The sequence below is a fragment of the Rattus rattus genome, chromosome 1 (assembly GCF_011064425.1).
Source record: "Rattus rattus isolate New Zealand chromosome 1, Rrattus_CSIRO_v1, whole genome shotgun sequence".
Classification (NCBI taxonomy): Eukaryota; Metazoa; Chordata; class Mammalia; order Rodentia; family Muridae; genus Rattus; species Rattus rattus.
Window position 1 is genome coordinate 6,366,484 of NC_046154.1, and position 23,342 is coordinate 6,389,825.

A 23,342-nucleotide genomic window follows, 5' to 3' on the forward strand; every position below is an offset into this window, starting at 1 on the left:
CAGTTTGGGGTCTGGGGAGATAGCTCAGCAGTGAAGAGATCTTGCTGTTAGAGATCAGTGGTTTTCAACCTTCCTAACTCTTCAGTACAGTTCCTCATGCTGTGGTTATAAAGTTATTTTCATTGCTACTTTGTAACTGTAATTCTGCTACTGTTATGAATGACAATGTAACTATCTGAAATGCAGGATATCTGATACTAGACTCCTATGAAAAGGTTGTTCCACCGCCAAAGGGTCATGACCCCCAGGTTGAGATCCTCTGTTCTAGAGGGTCTGTGTACCCACAATTCCAGTTCGAAATCCAGTTCCAAGGGATCCAATGCCCTCTTCTGGCCTTCTCAGGCACTGCATGCATTCGGTGTATATACATGCTGGTAAAAAAGAAAACATGCATACACATAAAATAAAAATAATTCTTTAAAAAAAATTTAGGGGTTGAGGATTTAGCTCAGTGGTAGAGCGCTTGCCTAGCAACTGCAAGGCCCTGGGTTCGGTCCCCAGCTCCGAAAAATAAAAAAAATTAAACGTTGGTCAAGAGGCCGCCTCGGGATAGCCCTCTCTATGGGTAGCAGTGCAGTGGGACAGAGGCTCTGTGGGCCCCTCGACGATGACAACACACAACTTGAGTGTTCACTGCTGTCTTTAATCTCTCTCTTCTAGATTTACTATAAAGTCATTAAGGACATCGAGCCTGGAGAGGAGCTGTTGGTACATGTGAAAGAAGGTGCCTACTCCTTGGGTGTCATGGCCCCCAGCCTGGATGGTAAGACCCTGCTGAGCTGTGGCCCTGTGCATATATGTATATTTATGTACATATATGCATGTGTGTATATACATGTCCTCACACATATAGAAGCGTGTAGTTGATGCTGAGAGTTTTCTCTGATCACTTTCTATTTTACTTATAGAGGCTCTTTTTGAAACCTGGAGCTCACCAGTCTGGGTAGTCTGCCTAGTCAGCCAGGTGGCCTGAGCAACAGTGTCTCAGCTTCCTGAGGCTGGAAGTTGCAGGCAGCCAGCTGCACACCTACCTGGCTTTTATCTGAATGCTGGGGATCCAAACTCTGGTTCTCATGCTCCCACGGCAAGCCTTTTACCCACCCAGACGTCTCCCAGCCCCAGGAGGATGTCTTAAGTGTATTACAAACTTTCTGTAGTAAAAGGACCCCAACCTAGTTTGCCACTTGGGAGAGAAACTGGTCCGTCTAAGAGGGGAAGGAGCCAGGCTGTTTCCAGAAGCCCACCAGTAGTTACAAGTCCTAGAGAGTCACAGAGGGGTCGGTGTTTGATCAGAACCAAGCTGAGCGCTGAAATGGATCCCACAGTGGGATGAGTCCTTAAGCTCCTCATACAAGTATGTGTCCAGCTGTTAGGGTGTGTCCAGCAGGTTCTGCCTGACAGTCTCTACCTGAGCATCTCTGAGGCGAGGGTAGAGAGGAAGCCAGTTTCACACACTCTGGGCTTTCGACACATGGATTTATACTCCATGTGGACTGCTTGGGGCCCTGACACAGCTGTCTTTTCAAGAAGGCCATGTCTGGGGTTGGGGATTTAGCTCAGTGGTAGGCGCTTGCCTAGGAAGTGCAAGGCCCTGGGTTCGGTCCCCAGCTCCGGGGGAAAAAAAAAAAAAAAAAAAAAACAAAGAAGAAGGCCATGTCTGTAGCGAAGAAGTGTGGGTCTGTTGGCATTGCTCACCAAGGGGTTTCAGGATTCATGGCTACTTTCTCGTGGGGCATGGTGGGGTGGAGGAGGGGGAGGTGTTGTTCCTGTGTGTACAGGAGAAGTACACATGTGTGGGTATGCATCTAGAGGTCAGAGGTCCACCTCGGCTGTTCCCCATTTGGTGCTCTCTCCCTTGTTTACTAGCCTGGAGCTTGAGGTAATTAGGCAGGGCTGGATGGCCAGCAAATCCCAGGGATCCCTCTGTCTCAGTTCTGAGATTGGTGTCTGCATCGCACCATTCCGTTCCGGGCCATGCATGACATAGCAAGCGTGTTGCTCGGTTCTCTTTCCAGCCATCTTGTGTGGCCCCTACCTGTTTTCTAGAGTCTAGAATAAATCCTGTCCCCTTCTCTGGGAGGCCAGAGCCTTGGATCCCCGAGGAGACACAAGGATTCCCTGGTAAAGACCAGGGAGCTGGATGCACACTGGAAGGCTCTGTGACCACACCTGTGGACTCAGCCTCAGTTTATCTGTTGACCCTTCAAGCCCGCCAGTGACCGGAGCGCCCCCTTCTGGTGGTGGTGACTGTTTCGTTTTCCGTAGTCATCATATCTCTATGTTGTCAGACAAGACATCGAGGCAGAAGGACCATTTTACCAGCCAGATCCTCTCTGACTCCTCCCCTAAAATTTCATTTCAATCGGGCGGTCGCAAAAACAAAAACAAATTGCCGAGACTTGCACAGCAAGAGGGGAGGTTTGCTTTCCCTTTAGATGATCCTTGAGAGGGCCTGTGAATCCGGGCCAGCACCTGAGAACCACAGGAGATAAATACTCTGAGCCCAGAGGAGAATCCTGAGCCACTGCGTTTGTACGTTGAAACCCCTTTCTTCCGAAAGGTTCTTTTTGGGGCTTTGATTCTTGTCCCCCTACACACGCCTCCCACCCCCGATATTAAATAACCCGCTCTGAATTTTTTTTCTAATAACTGATCAAACACTCGGGAGCTAATTACTTTCCACACATAATAGCCTGACATCAAATATTTGACTTCCCTAACCTCCGCTGTCAAGATCACTATTTTCACCACCCCAACAGCTACCCCCACCCCCTCGACCCAGGCAAACACCCTAGTCAAATTCCGAACCTCACAGAAAGGGAATGCAAACGCGTCCCTCACTAAGATAATTATCATAAAAAAAAAATCTTTTATCCCAGCCCTGGCTAAATGCAGCCAGCCCCTTTATCGCCGCGGGAATTTGGAGTAGACTCTTGAGCGCTTTTGAGCTGGAGTCGTAGATTAGGATGCGGGTGCCGCCGCGTAATTGTGAGCTCCTCGGTCTTCAAGCCATTAGGCAGGGATTTATTTTTTCTGTTGCGTTCCCGTTCGGCCGGGGGAAAGTCGCTGATGGAACCTGAACTAGACAAGCAAGGTGCAGGTTTGACAGACAGGCGCTGGTATGGGATAATTTGATGGAAGGTTAATGTACCCAGTCCAAGACCCACACCGCATTTAGGGTTTCTTTCCTTGTGCTTTTGTCGGGGATCTGGAGGTCTGGGTCGGGATTGTTGGAATGAGGATGAAAACAGAACCTCTGATGACAGGTAGGGGACAGCATTGTTCCCCTGAAGTTGGAGCCCTGTACAGATAGCGCTCCTCACGGGTGGCTGGACGGAAGGCACAGCCCACTCCCTAGTCACGAGGCCTTATTAAGTTTTGATTAGGAAGAGTTTTTTTTTTTTCTTTTTCTGAGAAGTACTTGCCCTTTGGAGAAAAAGCAACCGCTTGCATTCAGACCCTTTCTTCATTTACAAAGCCTCCTGAGGATCCACTTCCCCTCTCCAAGATGTGGCCATTGTGTCCTGGGCACAGAAAAGACTAGGGCAGTGACGGGCAGTGATAGACATGACATCACTATAGCCCGCCTTTCGGCAGTGCCTTACATGGACTTCTGTGTGCCGGGAAAATGAAAAGGTCATGCTGAGTGCCCCAGGTGTGTACCCAAGGCCACCCTCTTCCTGCCTAGAAAAATCTGAGAGGCTCTGCCACCCCACTCACCCAGGAAGACTAGACCTAGGCACGTTCTGTTCCCAGCTCTGTCCTCCTACAGGGACAAGCTGAAGTCCAGAAGACACAGGGCCAGAGGACAAGGGTAACCACAGTCACCAAGGTCATTACCACCGTCCAGGGTAACTTTTAATTCATCCAGTAAGAATCCAGCTGAATTTTCTTATTGAATCCCTACATTTAAATGTCTAACCTTAAGGCCTGATAGGACGGCCCATAAGTTTGATCCCAACACTCAGTGCTGAGGCAGACAGATCTCTATGAGTTCAAGGCCAGCCTGGTCTACATAGAGAATTCTAGGCCAAGCAGGGCTACATGGTAAGACCCTGCCCACAAACAGCTTTTTAAATTTAATTTAAAAATAAAATAATGTTTAAAGCCAAACTCCCAATCAGAACCAGAGGCCTTGGATAACCAGCAGTATGGTGAGTGACGTCAGGTTCCTCTCGAGCTAAGGAGACTTTTCCTCACTGAGTCTGGAAAGCATGTCTCATTCCTGACTCCATGATCCTCACACCCAGTCCCTTCTGGTTCTCAGGAGCAGCTCTGTGGAGCCACAAGGGTTCCGTGAGTAGCGTGTGCCTGGCGTGCCCGGACACAGGATCCTCTCTTGTGGGGTTCTAACTCTGAATACCAGGGTTGGCTTGAAGGGTGGTGTGAACACCTTCGAACTCTTGTAGGATCTGACTGTTGCCCTCATAACCCTCTGTGAGAGCCCTGGTACCCGGCACCTCACTCCCAGACGGTGAAAAGGGCCAGCCGCAGCTGTGCACATGTAATTCCGTGGGGGTTTTTCTTCACCCCCTTTTGCTCCTGAGTCACCACAGGGTGTTTCTGTGCCTGCTGTAGCCTCGAATGTAGCCTCCTTGTAGCTCTCGAATGAATGACACAGAAACCTAATAAATTCATTAACAAGCTGCAGGCACTGTGCTGGGCAGACATTTGTCTATCTGTCTATGGCTGCTGACTTTCCAGCAACATGGTCCTTCACCTGCAATCTGAGTCTTGCCCTGGCTCACTCTGCTCCATGTGTGTCCTCATGATGACTCCCTAGAACCATTCCCCAACACAGCTAACTACCCTGGGTGGAGGGTCTCCAAATATTGCCTGCCCCAAGAGTGCCAGCAAACCTCCCCCTGGGCATTACTATTCACAGTATTCACAGCCTGCTGCTCTGAGAAGAGCTCCTTTGAATTGCGTTTTATCCCTCGGTTGACGTGGAAGGTGGTTACTGTGTGTGTGGATCACCTGGGCCTGCCTCCTCCCGACCCTAAACTGTGAGTTGTGTCGTCCACCTCTGGCACCTAAGGAAGGGTTCGAGGCCTTCCCCGGAGATGTTAGGGGTGGAGATCTCCAAGCTAAGGCAAGAATCCTTGTTTTCCCGACTCAGCACAAAAGAGTACACAGCACAGCTCAGCACGGCAGGGCTATGTGTAGGAAAGAATTCCACTGACTCAGAGGACCCACAGCACCTTCCTTCCACAGTTTCCTTTCCCCCCTGAAAAGAGGTCTGGGCAAGGTAAGCCAGTGGGGCCAGGCTGTCTGGCCCCTGGCATAACTGGATTATCTGGATCAGAAGTGCTGCCCACCCAGTCATCCCTAAGCACACACATGCCTATTCCCTGGCTCCCAGATATTACCAGCAAGCACACCGGTGTCATGGAGGGTATCAGTGCCCAGGCTCAGCGCACTGCACTCGTTTACCCGGCTCTACAGGGTGCTTTGGATTCTGCAGACCCAGGGTTAGGTACAGCCTGCGACTACTACACTTCCACTCAAGGCAGCAGAGAGGCTCTCTCCTCAGAAGCCTATGCTGTTCTGGGCCCAGAGAAGCTAACCATATCCTGTAGAGTCGGAAAACAGCCTGTGGTTATGGTGGGAGTCTCTCTCTGATGGGAGATGGGGTTGGGAGCAGCACATCCCTGCCGTAACCTAAGTCCCTGCTTGGTGCTGGATACCAGGCCAGTCCTCATGACCATGTACCTTCCTACCCATTTGCACCATGCACACAGATGCAAACATACCTCCCACATGCAAGCATATATAAGCACAGACACACATTCTCGCCTACAAATGCAAATCCCTAATACATGCCCATTCACACACATACAAACTTGTACCCACCTATTCACAATGGCATATAGGATGACAGATCCATATATGTACACACAAATACCTCACAAACACTCATCTGTGTCTTTGTATATATAGAACTCAAACACACATGCACACACAACCCATAAGAAGTCATATACAGAGTCACACGAAGGTGTTCATGAATGTATAATTTTTATGCATATATATGCATGCTACATGTGTGTTTACACATGTAGTTATATGCATAAACATGTACCCACATTGATAAGTAGGTACAGATATGCATGCATACCCACTCAATAAAGTCTTAGTGCAGACGCCTGGGCATGCACTCGTGCCACACACACTTTACAAACATGGATGCAGTTCTTGTGAGACGCTTGTGAAAACACAGTTGTATGAGCATACATGTCCACCTGAAACGTCAGAGTGTGTCAAAATGCACACGCGCACGCTCACGTGTGCAATAAGCCCTCTTTGTACAAGGTCTGAAAGCAGGTGTTCTCTCTCCAGGCCGGGTTGAAAGCTGAAGGGCCTGCAGCCGCAGGAAGGCGGGGCAGGGCACGGAGACCCCGCCCGGTTACAGCTCCAGGCTAATTGTTTGGTTTGGCACTGTGCTCGGGATGCTGCCTCATAAACTTAATAATAACTGCCCCCCTTTAATTTGTTTGACCTTGACGACAATAATTTATTATATGCGATGGAGTTCTGCCTTTTTTTTCCTCCTAATTCATAAACAAAGCTCTTGGCCTGGCTTCCTTCTCAGCTCTGAGGCAGGGCCTCCTTGAATCCACAGTGGCCGCTAGGGAGGCAGGGAGGAGCCTGACTTCGCTCAGTGTTTCCATGATGAAGGGATGGGGTCCTCCAGTGTGGCTTGATCTGTCCTGTGACCTCTGCACCCCTGGGCAGCCAGGACGAGGGCTGGAAGGAAGCTGGCTAGGATCAGCCCAGGGTGGATCGAAGCCCTGGGAAGGCTGGCAGTGGGAATGGGCTGGGTCTCTGGTCCCCTGTGGATCCAGGGGTGGGTGTCTGGCTCTCTTGACCACCTCTTTGCCCTCTGTCTTGCAGAGGATCCCACGTTCCGCTGCGACGAGTGTGATGAGCTCTTCCAGTGCAGGCTGGACCTGAGACGCCATAAGAAGTATGCATGCAGCTCTTCAGGGGCCCCGCTCTACGAGGGCCTAGGGGAGGAGCTCAAGCCTGAGGGCCTTGGCGGGGGCAACGATGGGCAAGCCCATGAATGCAAGGACTGCGAGCGGATGTTCCCCAACAAATACAGGTGCCACCCGCCCCGCCTCCCATACCCCTTGATCCCCAGCCCACGCCCCTGTCAGGCCAGGGCTCTAGGGCTAAGAGACTAAGGGCTCCTGTGTGCCACCGCCCTAAACGGAGAACCATGTGTGTGCACGTGGCTGGAAGCCACAGCCGGTTTCTGATTCTTACCATAAAGGTCCTGGTCCCCAGCGGGGAGACCTAGGGCAGGCCACGGGCACCACCGCCCTACACAGTCAGGGCTGTGGAGACATCTCGAAAGATAGAAAGAGTGCGGACCAGCTTGGGTTTGGCCCCCTGGTTGGCCCTAGTGCTACTTCTGCAGTAAGGCCCCAGGCTGGGAGGCACAGGGCCACAGTACCCACTGTGGAGGGGATGTAAGTCAGCCTGGCTCTCTGGACATACACAGTCCTTCTTAGTGGACCCAGGAAAGATCATGCAAGGCCTTCACTTGGGAGATTTGCCCACCCTTACCCCATGGCAGCTACCTGCCTAGGAGTGACTTCAGAGGTATCCTCAAAGAGAGCTTTAAGCTCAGCTGAGTGGCAGCCACACTCAGGCAGCTGGAGCGGTCCCAACCTGTCCTTCTCTGAGGCCAGGCAGGATTGAGGACCCAGGCACCGGGAGCCTTGGGACCTATATGACCCCTGGTATAAAAGAGCATCCTCAGCTGTGGGTAGGGAAGCTGAGACCTCTGGCCCCAAGTGCTCCGAGGAGTGGAGGAATCTGGGAACTTCTCCAGGCTAAGCGCCCCTGCGTTGAAGAGTTTGCTCGGGACAACCTTGCAAAGTCAGAGCAAAATCTCATCAGGCCGCTAACAGGCCTGTGATTACAAGGGATTTACCACCAATCCCATCACGGACTCCCCAGGGACAGCAGACCCTCCACCCCGAACAGATGACGGCGAATAAACGCGTGGGCAGATCCCGCCTGAGCGCTTAGCGGAGAACAGGGCTGAGGAGGGTCCGTGTTTTCTTTACATAAACACATAAATCACAATTAACAACGGGGAAAAGATACAATCTCTGGGAGCCAGAGGAGCAGGCGTTCCTGCTCTACGCGGATGGCTGGGCCCCGTAATTAACGGGCCGTGATATATTACTGCTTTGCTCATGAAGATTAACGGTCATCCCAGGGACAGAAGAGGCAGAGTCCCCAGGGAGGAGGGGATTAGGAGTTGCTAGTGCGGCCGAGAGGAGCACGTCCCCCCCACCCGGCCCCTAGCATCTGTTCTTAACACTGTGACATATCTCATTTAAGACCCTCTCTACCACTACCCACCGTATGTGCTCAGCCAGAGAGCTTCTCAGGGGGCTGCCTTGAACCATGGCCCTGACTTACTCTGGGACTTACAGCAGTGTTGATACCCTGAGTCTCTCACCCCTAGACCCAAGCTTAGCTTTTATTTTATTCTTCCAAGATAGGGTCTTGATGTGTGGTACTGGATGACTCCAGGCTTGAAATTATTCTGCCTCAGCCTCCTGGATATTAGAAGTATAGTTGTTTACCACAGCATCAGACCCAAACTTAGCCCTAAACTTGGGATCATCTAACAAGCGACTGCCCCTGGCTGGCTGGGAGGTGAGGTAGCCTTGAGTGAAGACAGCTCATGGCTTCTTCCTCTGACATGGGAAGGCTATCTCGGCCCTAGTCCCTGTGACCCTAGAATGAGGGAGGGTATGCATGCACTCCAATCCCCCTGCAGCGTGATGGGGCCTCCAAGGGGCCACATACAGGTGAACAAGCCATATGGGGTAGGGGACCTCTTCCTCCAGACAAACGGACCCTGTAGTGATTCCCATCCCCTGTACACAGCTTGGAGCAACACATGATTGTTCACACGGAAGAGCGTGAGTACAAATGTGACCAGTGTCCCAAGGCCTTCAACTGGAAGTCCAACCTCATCCGCCACCAGATGTCTCACGACAGTGGCAAGCGCTTCGAATGTGAAAACTGCGTCAAGGTACCAGCCGCCCGCCCCAGGGAGCACGCACTCACCTGTATACGCTCCCTCCGCCCTAATATGAAATGAGATGAGATGTCGTGGATTAGGGTGCCCTGAGGTCCTTAGGTTCTTCGTGACTGGGGAGGACAGGAAGTCCCAGAGAATATGCCATCCAACAGCCCTGCAGGAAACAGAGGCAAGACCAGGGTTGAGTCTTCTGCAGGGCAGTCCTGTGCCCCTGCCAGGGTGTAATGACAAGGGTTGCAGGGGTGAAGCTCTCAGACCCGTGATCACCCAGGACAGTGCTCTAGAAAACAGTGTATATCTTTCAGAGCCTCAGGGCCACTGCAGGGAAACTGAGGCCAGGAGAAATCCAGCACCTCGCTGAGGCCCTCTAATAATCCCTACGACAGCAAGAACCATCCCAGCTAGCTCAGTGCAGGGACAGCAAGAAAGAGGGGCGGGGCCCAGCTTTCGTACCCCTAGGTTTACAGTGGAGTTCATTAGGGGCAGGTACTAATGGCTTCTATCTCCCCAGGTGTTCACAGACCCCAGCAACCTCCAGCGTCATATCCGCTCACAGCACGTCGGTGCCCGGGCTCATGCCTGCCCTGACTGCGGCAAGACCTTTGCCACATCCTCCGGCCTCAAACAGCACAAGCATATCCACAGCACGGTGAAGCCATTCATATGTGAGTGCCCAGCCTGGACCCTCTGGCCCCTGCGGAAGGTGCTCCTCCATCCAGACGCCTTTATAGCTGGTCCTGGTTGGATAGAGGGAATGTGACACCACGGTGTTTCTCTGTTGGCTGGCCACCTCCTCTCCCCTTCCCACCTCCACATCTCCCCCATACCTCTGATGTAGGCAAGGGGTTCTCTAGTGATGGAGATTTCCGTAGAGGGGGTGAGTTATTGCTCATCCTGTGTTTTCACCCGGCTCTCCCTGGTGCCTCACCCTAGTAGAGCCCCAGCTGGACCTCTGAGTGTGACCGTCCCAGCTGACATGTTCTGAGCATCGTGTCTCCTAGGGAGCCCCGAATGCAACCATCCCTCGGTGTCATTCACTGAACATGGCATCTCCTAAGGCTCTCCCGGCATCTGTGACCCCTCCTTTGTCTGTGGTCTCTGCAACCTTGCTTTGACCAAGGGTAGCTAACTAAAAGGAAATCCCCAGCAGTGGATAGACAGGCCTTATGAGCAGTTGGTGTGTGGTATAAATCTGAAACTCAAGGTGCATTGCTGTGCATCCTGCGGACCATGGAGTGTGCCTGAGAGATACAGGAAGCTAGGAGAGGAAGCCACGGTCCGCTAACGGGGGTGTCCAATGGTGCGGCCCTTCCAAGGAAGGCTCTGTTATCTGAAGAAGAGTTCCCAGTGACCAGGCACCAGGGCCGCATGTCAGCAGACCCTGTGTGTCTACCTGATGATTGATACCTGGGTGTACAACCAATGTCTGGACACCCCACATCCATACCTCACTGAGCAGAGACCGGGAGAGAAAGCATATTTCTGATCGGAAAGCTCAGATGTGCACGTGTGTATGAGAGAGAGGGCGGTAAAGAGAGAAAGTGTCTGGGTCACAGAGCCATTCTCATGGACACTTTCCAGAAAGGACTCTTGGAAGGAATGTGTATCCCTGTGAGAGAGTGTATGGTATGGGCTAGTGAGTTGACACTACTGCCTTACACACACACACACACACACACACACACACACACACACACACACACACACACACGCATACATGCATATATGCCAGTGTTTGTGCATACCTACACACATAACCCAGAAGTAAAGTGAACTCCTGACCGGGTCCCTTCCTGTTCTGGTAGGTCCATCAGGTTCTGCTCCTCATATACCCAGCATAATGTGGTAGCCAGGACACACACTCTCTCTCCCTCTGCCCAGCGGCCATTCTTATAATCTAGGACCTACCCTTCCTGGGACTTGCCCAGATGTCTCTGCAACCCACATACCACAGAGCCCTCATCCCCGGTTGGAGAAATAAGTAGAACCATGGGTCCCTCTGTCCCAGAAGGCCCCCGAGTGAGAGGCTTCCTTCGATGATGGCAGCAGGTGATATCTAGATACCATCAGGGTCCCCTGGGGGCCCAGGAACATAACAGAGGTCTCAGGGGAGTTGCTTGTCTAGTCTGTCTGAGTAACCTGAGCTTGGAATCTGCCTGTGGTTCCCTGTGGGCAACCAGGGGTAGGGGAAGGTTATTTATAGCCCACCTAAATGTGGTGCCTCTCCCAGAACAGTATCCCCAAAAGGGAAGATTTGATTAAATGAAGCGAAATTTGTCTCCTCTCAGCCAGAAAATGTCCTGCCATGATGACCAGGAGGGCAGGGCCGCTAATATAAATAGATATTGTGATTAAAGTGTGTGATAATCTCAGAGAAAAGACACCCCAGCTGAAGCCGCAGATGTGGGTTTGCAGAGGGCAGGAGAGCAAGAGACAGGCTACAATCACTGTTTCCACCATGCTGCGGAAACAAACTGTCCTGTGGGGAGAGTCAGAGAGGGTGGTGTGTGTGTGTGTGTGTGTGTGTGTGTGTGTGTGTGTGTGAGTGTGTGTTTGTATGTATGTGTATATGTGTATGTGTGTGTCTCTGTGTATATATGTATATGTGTATGTATATATGTGTATGTGTGTCTGTATGTATGTGTGTATATGTGTGTATATGTGTCTGTGTGTCAGTGTGTATGTCTGTGTGTATGTATGTATGTGTGTCTGTGTCTCTGTGTGTATGTGTGTGTATATTTCTGTGTATGTGATGTGTATGTGTGTCTGTATGTGTTTATGTGTGTATATTTATATGTATGTGTGTATATGTATGTGTGTATCTGTGTCTATGTGTGTATATGTATGTGTGTATCTGTGTCTATGTTTGTGTATGAATGTGTGTATGTATTTGTGTCTGTGTATATGTATGTGTGTGTCTATGTATGTGTGTGTGTGTGTGTGTGTGTGTGTGTGTGTGTGAGAGAGGATGAGAGATAGACAGGATTTAAGTGGGGTTGGGGATTTAGCTCAGTGGTAGAGCGATTGCCTAGGAAGCGCAAGGCCCTGGTTAGGTCCCCAGACTCGAAAAAAAAGAACAAAAAAAAAAAAAAGAGTATGAAGGAGGGGTTGGGGATTTGGCTCAGTGGTAGAGCGCTTGCCTAGCAACCGCAAGGCCCTGGGTTCGGTCCCCAGCTCCGAAAAAAAAAAGAAAAAAAAAAGAGTATGAAGGAATGTGCAGCATATACACGTATACCTCTTTTTCTTTTGGTGGAAAAGGAGAAAAAACAGTGGGGGCTTTGCTGGCCTCCAGTTCCCAGGCTTCTGGAAGATGACTGTGGAGTCTTCTGACCCTCTGAGCTAGGGTGAGATCCAGCTGGTATTGTCCTGCCCTGTAAGAGATCACCTGGTATCTGTCAGCCAGAGCAGACCCTGCTGGACCCTCCAGGATGTCAGCTCTTAGCCAGTAAGGTTTCCATGTTTGAGAGCATAGCTACCCAGCCCTTTCCCTAAAGGTCATAGACAGAGCCTCACCCATACTTGGCCAGACCCCAAACTGGTTAAACACAATCAGGAGCTCTCCTTCCCAACCCAGGCCCTAACTCTAGGGTTCCTAAGGACTGCTGGGACATCCTGGTGGCATCTGGGACAGAAAGGCAGAAAGCAAGGAACACTTTAATCTGGGAAGTGAGAATGCTCACCTTGTAGAAATAGCCATCACTGAGGTCACCACCTTGAGGCAAGTCGCATGGACGTTCTGAGATGCCATCTCCTAGCCAGTGAGACTGGTGCTGTGTACCTGTGCTCTGTCCTCACCCAGCCTGAACCACAGACAGTGTCTTAGTCAGGGTTTTACTGCTGTGAACAGACACCATGACCAAGCCAACTCTTGTAAGGACATGTGACTGGGGCTGGCTTACAGGTTCAGAGGTTCAGTCCATTGGAATCAAGGCAGGAACATGGCAGCATCCAGGCAGGCATGGTGCCGGAGGCGACGAGAGTTCTACATCTTTATACCTTCCTCTGTACCTGGAGTTCCTGGTGATCTCACTCCGAGTCTGTGTTTTCGCCTCCTGTGGTTGTTCTAGGTGAGGTCTGCCACAAGTCATACACGCAGTTCTCCAACCTGTGCCGGCACAAGCGGATGCACGCCGACTGCAGAACGCAGATCAAGTGCAAGGACTGTGGGCAGATGTTCAGCACTACCTCCTCCCTCAACAAGCACCGGAGATTCTGCGAGGGCAAGAACCATTACACGCCGGGCGGCCTCTTCACCCCAGGCCTGCCCTTGACCCCCAGCCCCATGATGGACAAGACGAAGCCCTCCCCGGCCCTCAACCACGGGGGCCTAGGCTTCAGCGAGTACTTCCCCTCCAGACATCATCCTGGGAGCCTGCCCTTCTCGGCTGCCCCTCCGGCCTTCCCCACGCTCACACCAGGCTTCCCGGGCATCTTCCCTCCATCCTTGTACCCACGACCACCTCTGCTACCTCCCACACCGCTGCTCAAAAGCCCCCTGAACCACGGGCAGGACGCCAAGCTACACAGCCCCCTGGGAAACCCAGCCCTGCCCCTTGTCTCTGCGGTCAGCAACAGCAGCCAGGGCGCCACAGCGGCCTCGGGGCCGGAGGAGAAATTCGATGGCCGCCTGGAAGACTCATACGTGGAGAAGGTCAAAAACAGGAGCCCTGACATGTCGGATGGCAGTGACTTCGAGGATATTAACACCACAACCGGGACAGACTTGGACACCACCACCGGCACAGGGTCGGACCTGGACAGCGACCTGGACAGTGACAGAGACAAAAGCAAGGACAAAGGGAAGCCAGCAGAGAGCAAACCTGAGTTTGGGGGTGCATCGGTGCCCCCCGGGGCCATGAACAGTGTGGCCGAGGTACCGGCCTTCTATTCACAGCATTCCTTCTTCCCGCCTCCCGAGGAACAGCTGCTGACAGCCTCGGGGGCTGCGGGCGACTCCATCAAGGCCATTGCGTCCATCGCAGAGAAGTACTTCGGTCCCGGCTTCATGAGCATGCAGGAGAAGAAGCTGGGCTCGCTACCCTACCACTCCGTGTTCCCCTTCCAGTTCCTGCCTAACTTCCCCCACTCTCTCTACCCCTTTACGGACCGAGCCCTCGCCCACAACTTGCTGGTCAAGGCTGAGCCAAAGTCACCCCGGGATGCCCTCAAGGTGGGCGGCCCCAGTGCGGAGTGCCCCTTCGACCTCACCACCAAACCAAAAGAGGCCAAACCTGCCCTGCTCACACCCAAGGTCCCCCTCATGCCCTCGTCTGGCGAGGAACAGCCGCTGGACCTGAGCATCGGCAGCAGGGCCCGGGCGAGCCAAAACGGAGGCAGCCGTGAACCCCGGAAGAACCACATCTACGGCGAACGCAAGCCGGGGGTTGGCGAGGGGCTGCCTAAGGTGTGCCCAGCACAGCTACCCCAGCAGCCTTCCCTGCACTACGCCAAGCCCTCACCCTTCTTCATGGATCCCATCTACAGGTATTGACATGGCCCTCCCTCGCTCTCCACGGGGCGACATCCGAGGAGCTAGGCGGGAACTCTGTTCGTCTCGCTTTCTTAACCTCCTAACTGAAGGTTCTCCTGTGTTCATTCCCTGGCATCAGGGCAGTGCCTCAGCCTGTGGGGATCCCATGCCCCTTCAAATGGAGCCCTGCTAGGAAGGCCAAGATCCCATCTCCAGGGTGTGTGTGGTTCCCTTGCACCAATTACAACTCAGCCATCTTCCAACCTACTTTGAGCCTTTCGGTTAGACCCTGTCCACAGCACCTTCCCTCATCAGCTGTCTTTTCTGGAGCAGGTCTCTGCCTCCCACAAAGGCCAGTGCACCCTACTCTGCCTTGAGCCCTGCCCTGCAGGGTTGTGGGGTTCTGGTAGCCCTGAGCAAATCAAAGGAGTTACTGGTCCTGGTAGGGTGAAATTCTTGCCTCCCAGACACTGGTTCCAATGAAGGGCAAGTTGAGTCTGCTCCCTGATGTATGGAAAAGGGTTGAGCCTCCCAAAGAGGGGAGTGGGCTTAGAAAGCAAGGATGGGTTCCATGTCTGATCCCCACTCCTGCTAGCATATAACACCCACTTTGCCATGGGAGGGAGTCCCGGGGAAGAAGAAGTGGATGATCTAGCAGAGAGCTGTGCACTTGACATTGACCTTGTGTGCTTCCTCAGGCACATCGTGCACCTGTGTGAGCATGCATCAAGAGACTCTCAGGGAACAGGCCTGTGGGCCTGCTGTCTCCTTGGAGCTAGCCATGGTTTGGGGATGGAGGGGGGGCGAGGGTGATGGGCTCATAGTTCTTAAAGAGGCAGGCAGGTGAGGAAGAGATAAAGTTGTAAGGAAATCCCAAGTGAAGCAGACTACACAGCTGCCACCCAGAGGACATGGCCTCCTCTAACACGGGTACCCACCCAGGGAACATGGCCTCCTCCCCACAGGTACCCACTCCAGCCCCAGGCTGTACCTTCCCCACCCAGACCAAGCTTCTGTTTCCTGTCGGATTCTGGCTTTGTAATCCCAGGGAACAAGAATGATACTCATCAAGGTGCCTCTATCAGGAAGTACCCGGGCTCCAGAGAGGGAAAGAGACGGAGACCGGTACTCTGCTGAGTCAGGAAGCAAGAGCCACCTGCTGCTCCTTGGGTTCATACAGGGCGTAGGTAGTTGGAGACAAACAGAGCCTTCTGGTTAGACCCCACGATGGAGGGAACTTTGCCTAAGCCTTTGCTTCTGCCCCCTGCCTACCCCTTCTACCAACTTGGTTAGACCCTCCTACATTTTCCTGTAAGCTGCAAGGAACCACGGTCATCTGGGAAAAGAGAGTCGTGGGAACTGATCACAGGGCCCCAGGGCCCCTCCCCCCTTATAGTCTCATGTGCTCTCTACTCATAATGTCAAAAGGCCAGGCTGAGCATGCGTCCTTAGGACCTAAGGTCTGTGGCCACTAGAGGACTAGCTGTACAAGCCTCTGCAGAGAGTTCTCTGCAAAATGGGTCCAATCCAGGTGGGCAAATAAGTTTGTGTCCACCCCTGAGGTGAAGGCAGACTGCAGCCTGAACTTAAGGAGGGTCCTGCGCTGCCACAGGCTGGCTTCAGAGAGACTCGTAGCTCAGCCTGAATCTGCTACCATCATCGGTGCCTTCCTCCTGTTATTGCAGGCATCCCTAGATGATTCAAAGGCTGAGCTCCTGCCATGAGAGACCCCCCTGCCTGTAGTGGATGGGCCCTGGTTCCCCAAGTACAGCCCTAGGCTGACAGCTCTTGCCAAGAGCCAAGTGCCTCAGGATTCATTTCCACCCCTCCCCCTGCCCCTGCCCCTCTGGCAGCCACATTGACTTGTCCACTGCTGTACCCTGGAAGGCAGGGGGACAAAGACTTCAACTGATGGAAGGGGGCAAAATGACAAAAGGCCAGGGCCCAGGCGGGATGTGACTTAGGAATAGCTTGATCTGTTCCGGCATCCTCTGGAGCAAGAGGGTGATCAGGTTTGAATAAAACACCTCATGGGGCTTCCACCAACTGTGGGGGTGAAAGAGAGGACCGGGCTACCACCTGCTCTGACCGTGGAGATGTGTTTAGCAAGGTGTCACTGACACTTGAGGAAGATTCTAGAATTGCAGTCTCCAGCAGCCATTAGAGGTTTTCAGGTACAACCCACCTGGCTGCCCCAGGACAGAAATCTGTCACCCGCATTCGTCAGCAAAATAGGCAAAGTGGGCCGTGCCAGTTTCCGGCAGGGACAGCGTGTTTCGGGCATAGGCGACAAGGCTTGGGGTGACTCGGAGTAACTTGTGGGTGTGCTGGAGACCTCGAGGAAAGCCTCACCATATGAGTGTGCAAGCCAGCAGGCAGGAGGCTGATGCACACGGAGCCTTCAAAGAATGTTCTAGACTCCAGCACGGAACACGTTCCAACAAACACAGGAGGTGGTAACTGTTTGAGGGGAGATGAGGTGTGTGGAGAAACCACTGAGTAAGTAAAGGAGCAGTTAAGGAACTGAGGTGTCTGGGTAAGGGAGCCTCTGGGGCTTGCCCCACTGATCTGGAGGCCCATTGGCATTCAGGTAGGAGTTAGCTGGGTAGGCCCTGCAGTGGCCTCCACGGCAGTCTGACAATCAATCCAGCATGGGCAGGGTCCTGAGGAGCAAGTGGCTCTGTGGGGTATGTAACCCTCTGTGTTGCTGTCCAGCAGGGTAGAAAAGCGGAAGGTGGCAGACCCCGTGGGAGTCCTGAAAGAGAAGTACCTGCGGCCGTCCCCACTGCTGTTCCACCCCCAGGTAAGAACCACCCTGGGCCTCTGAGATGGGAGTGCTTAGAGACACTGTGCAAACAGGCCTCTGGGCCTTGGGTTTTCCGGTTCCCAAGAGGCAGGGGCTGCTTTCTGAGACCCCACAGGTCATTGTGGACCTGGAGCACATAGGGGCTTCTGGTCCGAAGGAACCCCACATATGTGAGGGCCCTGGGCCCTAGGAAGGAATGTATGACTGACTGGTGCAGGTGCCGAGAGGAGCAGAGCCTTGGACATAAGGAAACAGATGCTGGGGCTAGTATTCCTGCAGTAGGCAATACCTTAGCATACTTCAATGAAAGGGCCAGAGAGAGGGGGCTCTCTGTGGGAAGGGGCAGGAAGAAACCCTCCTAGGGACACTAATGTCCCTGCCTGTGCCCCCAGGCCACATGCCTCCTGGGGAAGCCACAGCCCAAGGCAAAGTCCTCCAAGTGTCCTGGACCCCTGTCCTCACTGCATGAGGTCTGTCCCCCACCCCTCCTAGGAGCTGCAGGTCACAGCCCTTAAGCCTCCCTCACTGACAGCGAATCTTCAGGCCAAAAATCCTGCATGGGGTATTGTTCTTCCCTGAGCTTCCCGCCTTGGGTAAGCCCTAGTCTGTGAAACCTGCACCCTAGCTGAGTTCACAGCTAAACTTAGAGCCTCCCATTGTTCCACTGGGCCTCAGAGTTTGGTTAATAGCTTCCCCCAATTTTCCCAGGCCCCGCTGGAAAAAGTCGACAAGGCAGCCAGGCACATCCGGTGTTTGTGTTTGTGCTAGGAGCTCACGGGAACGTCTGATGGGGCAGAGCAGACCAGGCAGGCAGGACCCGCCCGGCCTGAGGAAGAGAGGCCCGTGGGGGGCCAGCTGCCCATTGTCCCTACTGCCCACAGCTCCCATGGGCCTACATCCTCTGCCTGCCCTGTGTCCCAGGGCCAGGATGAAGAGGCAGAAAGGGGGTGACTTATGGTCACCAATTAAATGGTCTGAGGCTAGCTAGGTTGTCTTGTCACTCGGGACAGAAAGAGCCTGGTAACCATGCAAAAAGAAGGTTTCTACAAACCTATGGGAAGGTAAACAGTTCCCTCTGTGCCAAGGACCTCAGTGTCACCCTGAGGTCCCACCTTTCAGGTGTTGGAAAAGACTCTAGAGAGGCCGGGTAGCAGCCTAGACAGCAAGGCAGTTTCCATCTGCCCACCAGTGAGCATGAGCGCAGAAAGTGTGTGCGGTGTGTTCTGATGAGGGTCGTGCCCTCTATGAACAGGGCAAGGCCTGCATCTCTGCAGCCTGGGCAAAGCCGCCCAGTGGTCAAGGGAAAGCCCCACCATGGTGGCTGGGTATAGCATCCATCCATTTTCCTGTGGATTTCTGTTACAACCATACCGCTGTTTCCCCAGATACCAAATGTCTCCACCACTGTATTCTGAGGCTTCCAAGTAACCGCAGTACAAAGACTCCCCCTTCCCTGTTGTCAGTGCCCAGCAAACAGCCCACAAGTCTGGTTCGGGCATCCCAACAAGGTGCTGAAGGGCTGAGTGGCTGGAGCCATGCGGAGGGTTGCAGTCACATGACATGCTGCAGTCACATGACATGCTGCAGTCACATGACATGCTGCCTTCGGTCCACCATAGGCAACTGGGTCCCAGATTCTGACATCAGTGAACAAGGGCCTTGTGGGGATGGGGTTGGGGGTAGCACTAAGCAATAAACACTCCCCAGAGGCAGCTGTCCATGAACGAGGAACCTGGGTATGGAAGTGATTGATACCTTGTCTCCTCATTCATCCATGCCCCACTGCTGTGGGCAGTGGGGCCTTCATCCAGGTCCAGTTTCTCCCAACGTTCACAGCACTCTGAGAGGCTGGACCTTTTCCCTCTATGCCTTTACCAGTCCCTGCCCCACCCCACCTTCCTTTGCTTCCCTCATCTGCCCCCCATCTCTGCCAGATAAAAACCTGCCTTCTAGGATAGACATTTAGCAGAGGTACGGAGAGAGCCTCCCATGGTGCCCTTGGCACAGGCAGGAGAAGTAGAGCTTCAAGGTCAGTGTCCCTGTCACCGAAACCTGCAGTCTCGATGGAGCCTGCATAGCCTAGAGTTTTAAACAAGTTCTACCTACTAGACTGAAAAGACCCACTCCAGGTGACCCTGGATTATAGTCCCAGTTCTAAGAAGGACAAGGGGAGAGTAAAGTGTGGCTCTGGTTCCAACAGCTATCTGAGGAATGGCTAGCCGAGGGCTGCCGAGAGGACTAGACATGAGGACCCTGGGTGTGCACTCTCTTTAGACAGGTGGCAGTTGTGCTGAGTCATCAATCTCTCCCTCTCCGTGCCCACAGATGTCAGCCATAGAAACCATGACGGAGAAGCTGGAGAGCTTTGCAGCCATGAAGGCCGACTCAGGCAGCTCCCTGCAGCCCCTGCCTCACCACCCCTTCAACTTCCGCTCCCCACCCCCAACGCTCTCAGATCCCATCCTCAGGAAGGGCAAGGAGAGATACACGTGCAGGTGAAGCACTGAGGGACCCTTAGGGGCTCGTGGGAAGGGGCCGCACACACACCTGTGGCTGGGAACCTGCTTCTGGAGAAGCCCAGAGTTTGCTGTTACGGTGAAGGTTATGGGGAACCATCTGCCTGAGGTCATGTTTGCACTGGAGCGACCTGGGTAGGCTTCTAGAACCATCCTCTGTGCTGTGTTATCTGGGCCCAGCATGGGGCTTAGCTGAGTTCAGAGGCCAGAGAATGTCTGCTCAGCATCAGCCACAAAACTAGGAGGGATGGTGTGCCCAGGGCTGCAGCCATTGTTCATGGTGTCGGGAGGACATGCTCCCAGGATGCCTTTGCTGATCCCAGCTACTATGGCCCCCAGACTGAGGGCAAGATGCTGGTCCCTCTGCTCTGTGCTTTGTGAGCTTGTCTGGGCTCAGGGCAAAGAGAAAATGGTAAGGACGTTCATACCGGCGAGACCCCAGGAGCTTGTCTGAACTCAGGACAAAGAGAAAATGGCAGGGATACTGGCCAGACCCCGGTATGAGGCCTCTGAGCTGAACTCTGGATGGACAGAAATTTGGGCCACCCTTAAGCCTCTCCTACTTCTCTTCCCTCGGCCTCAGGTACTGTGGCAAGATCTTCCCCAGATCTGCAAATCTCACAAGACATCTGAGGACACACACGGGGGAACAGCCATACAGGTAGGAGCCACGCTGCGTTGTTATCAGAGGGGTTTCCCCTAAATAGTTTCTGTGCACCCTTAGTTCCCTCCTTTCCGGCAAATACCTACATTCAGATAGACACACCCACAGCTCGGGAGCCACCAGAAGGACAGTGGACAGTAGCCAGAGATCTGGCTGTGACATTCTCTGCCATCTCTCATGTCCGGAGGAGGCAGGAACTACCCAGGAAATTTATGGAAGGCTTCTTCCGTGCTCCCGAAAGAGGATTCGAGAGAGTCTGTCTCCTGTAGCTAACATATCAACCAGAGCAGGCAATCAAAATCAGAGAGGGGGCCAGCCCCCATCTAATCTTGTCTGTGTCACGATGACCATCAGCCACCCCCTCCCCAAGTATGAGCTCTTAACAAACATGGGGTATCCTTGATTCTCTGCAGCAGCCCCGAGTGGGAGACTATGCATTTGTTGTTAAAGGGTCACCTACACGGTCTCTTGGGATATGTCACTGAATGACGTGGAGCAGCTTCCCAGGGGATCTTACTATCCCTGTGTCAAAAAAAATAGGAGCTACACCTTAAACACGTCCTGAGATTCTTCAAGGGTTGGAACCGATAGCCACTCCTGCCCACTCTTCTGGCCCCAGGGCCCCTGTCCTCTTTGTCCTTGAGCCTTTGTTTTTGCACCAGAAGGTCTGAGGAGGACGCCTTTTCTTGCTCCTAGCTCCCCATCAGGGAGTAGGCCTTTTAAAACAGAACTTGGGCAATTGTCACCCTGAGACAAACAGGGAAATGGCCACTTCTCTGCCAGGACCAGTTTAGCAACACATTCTGGGGTGTGTCTGGCTGGCTGGGGCTTTGGGAAAGAAAAAGACTGGCTTGCTTTTAGGCCGGTGACATTAGACTCCTATACTGTGCCCACGCATAGCTCATGCCACCGGGATGTAGCCACGTGGTGACAGGACTCATCTGTGTGCCCCTCCCTGTGGCAGGGATCCCATGTGGGTGTGTACATGGTGTGATCCCCAAGCCCCACTCGGGTACACAGAGCATCCCCGGTGACCACCCGCTCACATCTGTGCCGGTAAACGACCGTTCTTTCTAGTTCTGTGTCCCAGGCTCCCCAGCCCTCCCTGACATGCAGCCCCCCTTGTCTGCTCTCTGAAAATAGTGACTTACAACTTAACAAAGGCAAGCAACAGAAAGATTTATTTGGTCTGGTCCTCGCCCAGAAACAAGCCCTGTGTTTTTTCTGTAATGAGAGCCGACTCCTGGACAGCGTGTCGCGCTAAGAGCCCCCAGAGGGTAGGGGCCGTGTTTATAGAAGAATTTAATTATCATTGATTTCTTTCGCTCCCTCCAATCTGAGAGTTTCGACTTTGGTAACAATAATTGCTTTGCAAGTTTGTGTTGCAAATCCTGGCTTTATCTGGCTGGAGGCAGGCCTTCGCCAAGGGGTTTAAAGCGTGCAGCGTGCCTCTTGATACTGCCAGGGACTTTGCTTGGTCTTTCTTTGATAACTGGAAGGAGTTTAAGTGGGAACTGGAGAACGTGTAGCCCAACCTAGCAATCCACTGCACAGGGCCCAGTAAGAATGCTTGGCTCCTACCTAGGTATGATGCCCACTTTAGTGTCCGTACACGTGTGCATGGTCACTGTGTGTACACATGTATGTACACATGTGGGTGTATGTACCCTGCAGAGGCTGGGACTCTCCAAAAGGCAAATGAGGAGGGGTTACCTTGCATTATCAGGAAGCCACTGTAAGTTTCTTAGTTTCCCGCACGTCCCTGTGTCCTGACACGGGGTGGCCTCTGCTTTTCCTACACGTTCTAGACAGGGAACATTCCTTAGCACTTCTCTTGGCTTTGACGTCTTTGCCTGGAGTTGGAGAAAACATACCTAAAACCACTCTTACATCCTAAAAACTCCAGCATGTGAGTTTTACAGAACTCAGATTGCAGAGGTAGGAAGAAGACCTGACCAGCTGCGACTGGGGAAGACCATCTTGCAAACATGAGACCTGCGGTCACACCCCCAGGACCCACGTATAAGCTGAGCAAGGCTGTACGTCCCTGTATTCCAGCACAAGGTGGGCCGGGACAGGAGGAGCCCTGGAACTTTCTGACTCGTCAGTCTAGCCAAATCGTTGTGCTCTAGGCCCAATGAGAGGCCTTCAAAAGCAAAGGACAGAAAAGCAGTAATGGACCATACTCGGTGTCAACCTCTGGACTCTACACAAATGTACACACCTATGCCTATATAGCAGCATGCACACACCAGCACATACACAGGTATGCACACATGCACACGCACACACATACACACACACAGGCACACACACACAGGCACACACGCACATGTGCATGCACACCTACACACATATAAATTTTAAATTAAGATTTTTAATTGGAAAAATTAAGAATTGAGAATGAAATGGGTCTACTGGGGGTACAGCTTTGATGTAGAGGCTCTCCTAGCTGCCAGGCACAGCCTGCATCATACTCAGATGCCAGCCTTCCAGGACCAACCTGGAGCTCCTGATCAGACCCGTGATTTCTGCTTTGTGAATGTGCACCTTCAGTCTCCTCCCCAGCACCCATTCTGCGTCCTGTATTAAGAAAGCCAATGTGGTGTCCAGTGGGGGCTACAGGTGGCTCCTGCAAGACTCCTCATTTGTTTTTATTCTTAGAACATTTTTCTTTTTTTAATTTATTTTTTATTGGATATTTTTTATTTACATTTCAAATGTTATTCCCTTTCCCAGTTTCCCGTCCATAAGCCCCTTATACTATCCCCTTCCCCTTTCTTCTATAAGAGTGTTCCCCCTCTCCAACCACCCTC

General features: G+C 52.8%; 1 protein-coding gene across 1 annotated transcript in view; it reads left to right on the forward strand.

Moving 5' to 3' along the window:
* The window catches only part of Prdm16 (PR/SET domain 16), a 48,132-nt gene that overhangs the window by 12,633 nt on the left and 12,157 nt on the right, over positions 1-23,342 (forward strand). Inside the window, exons 3-10 of the mRNA XM_032890777.1 lie at positions 661-763; positions 6,895-7,105; positions 8,914-9,061; positions 9,582-9,735; positions 13,138-14,554; positions 17,256-17,343; positions 19,672-19,841; positions 20,446-20,523. Coding sequence (XP_032746668.1) covers positions 661-763; positions 6,895-7,105; positions 8,914-9,061; positions 9,582-9,735; positions 13,138-14,554; positions 17,256-17,343; positions 19,672-19,841; positions 20,446-20,523 — 2,369 coding nt within the window. The remainder of the gene's footprint in view (positions 1-660; positions 764-6,894; positions 7,106-8,913; positions 9,062-9,581; positions 9,736-13,137; positions 14,555-17,255; positions 17,344-19,671; positions 19,842-20,445; positions 20,524-23,342) is intronic.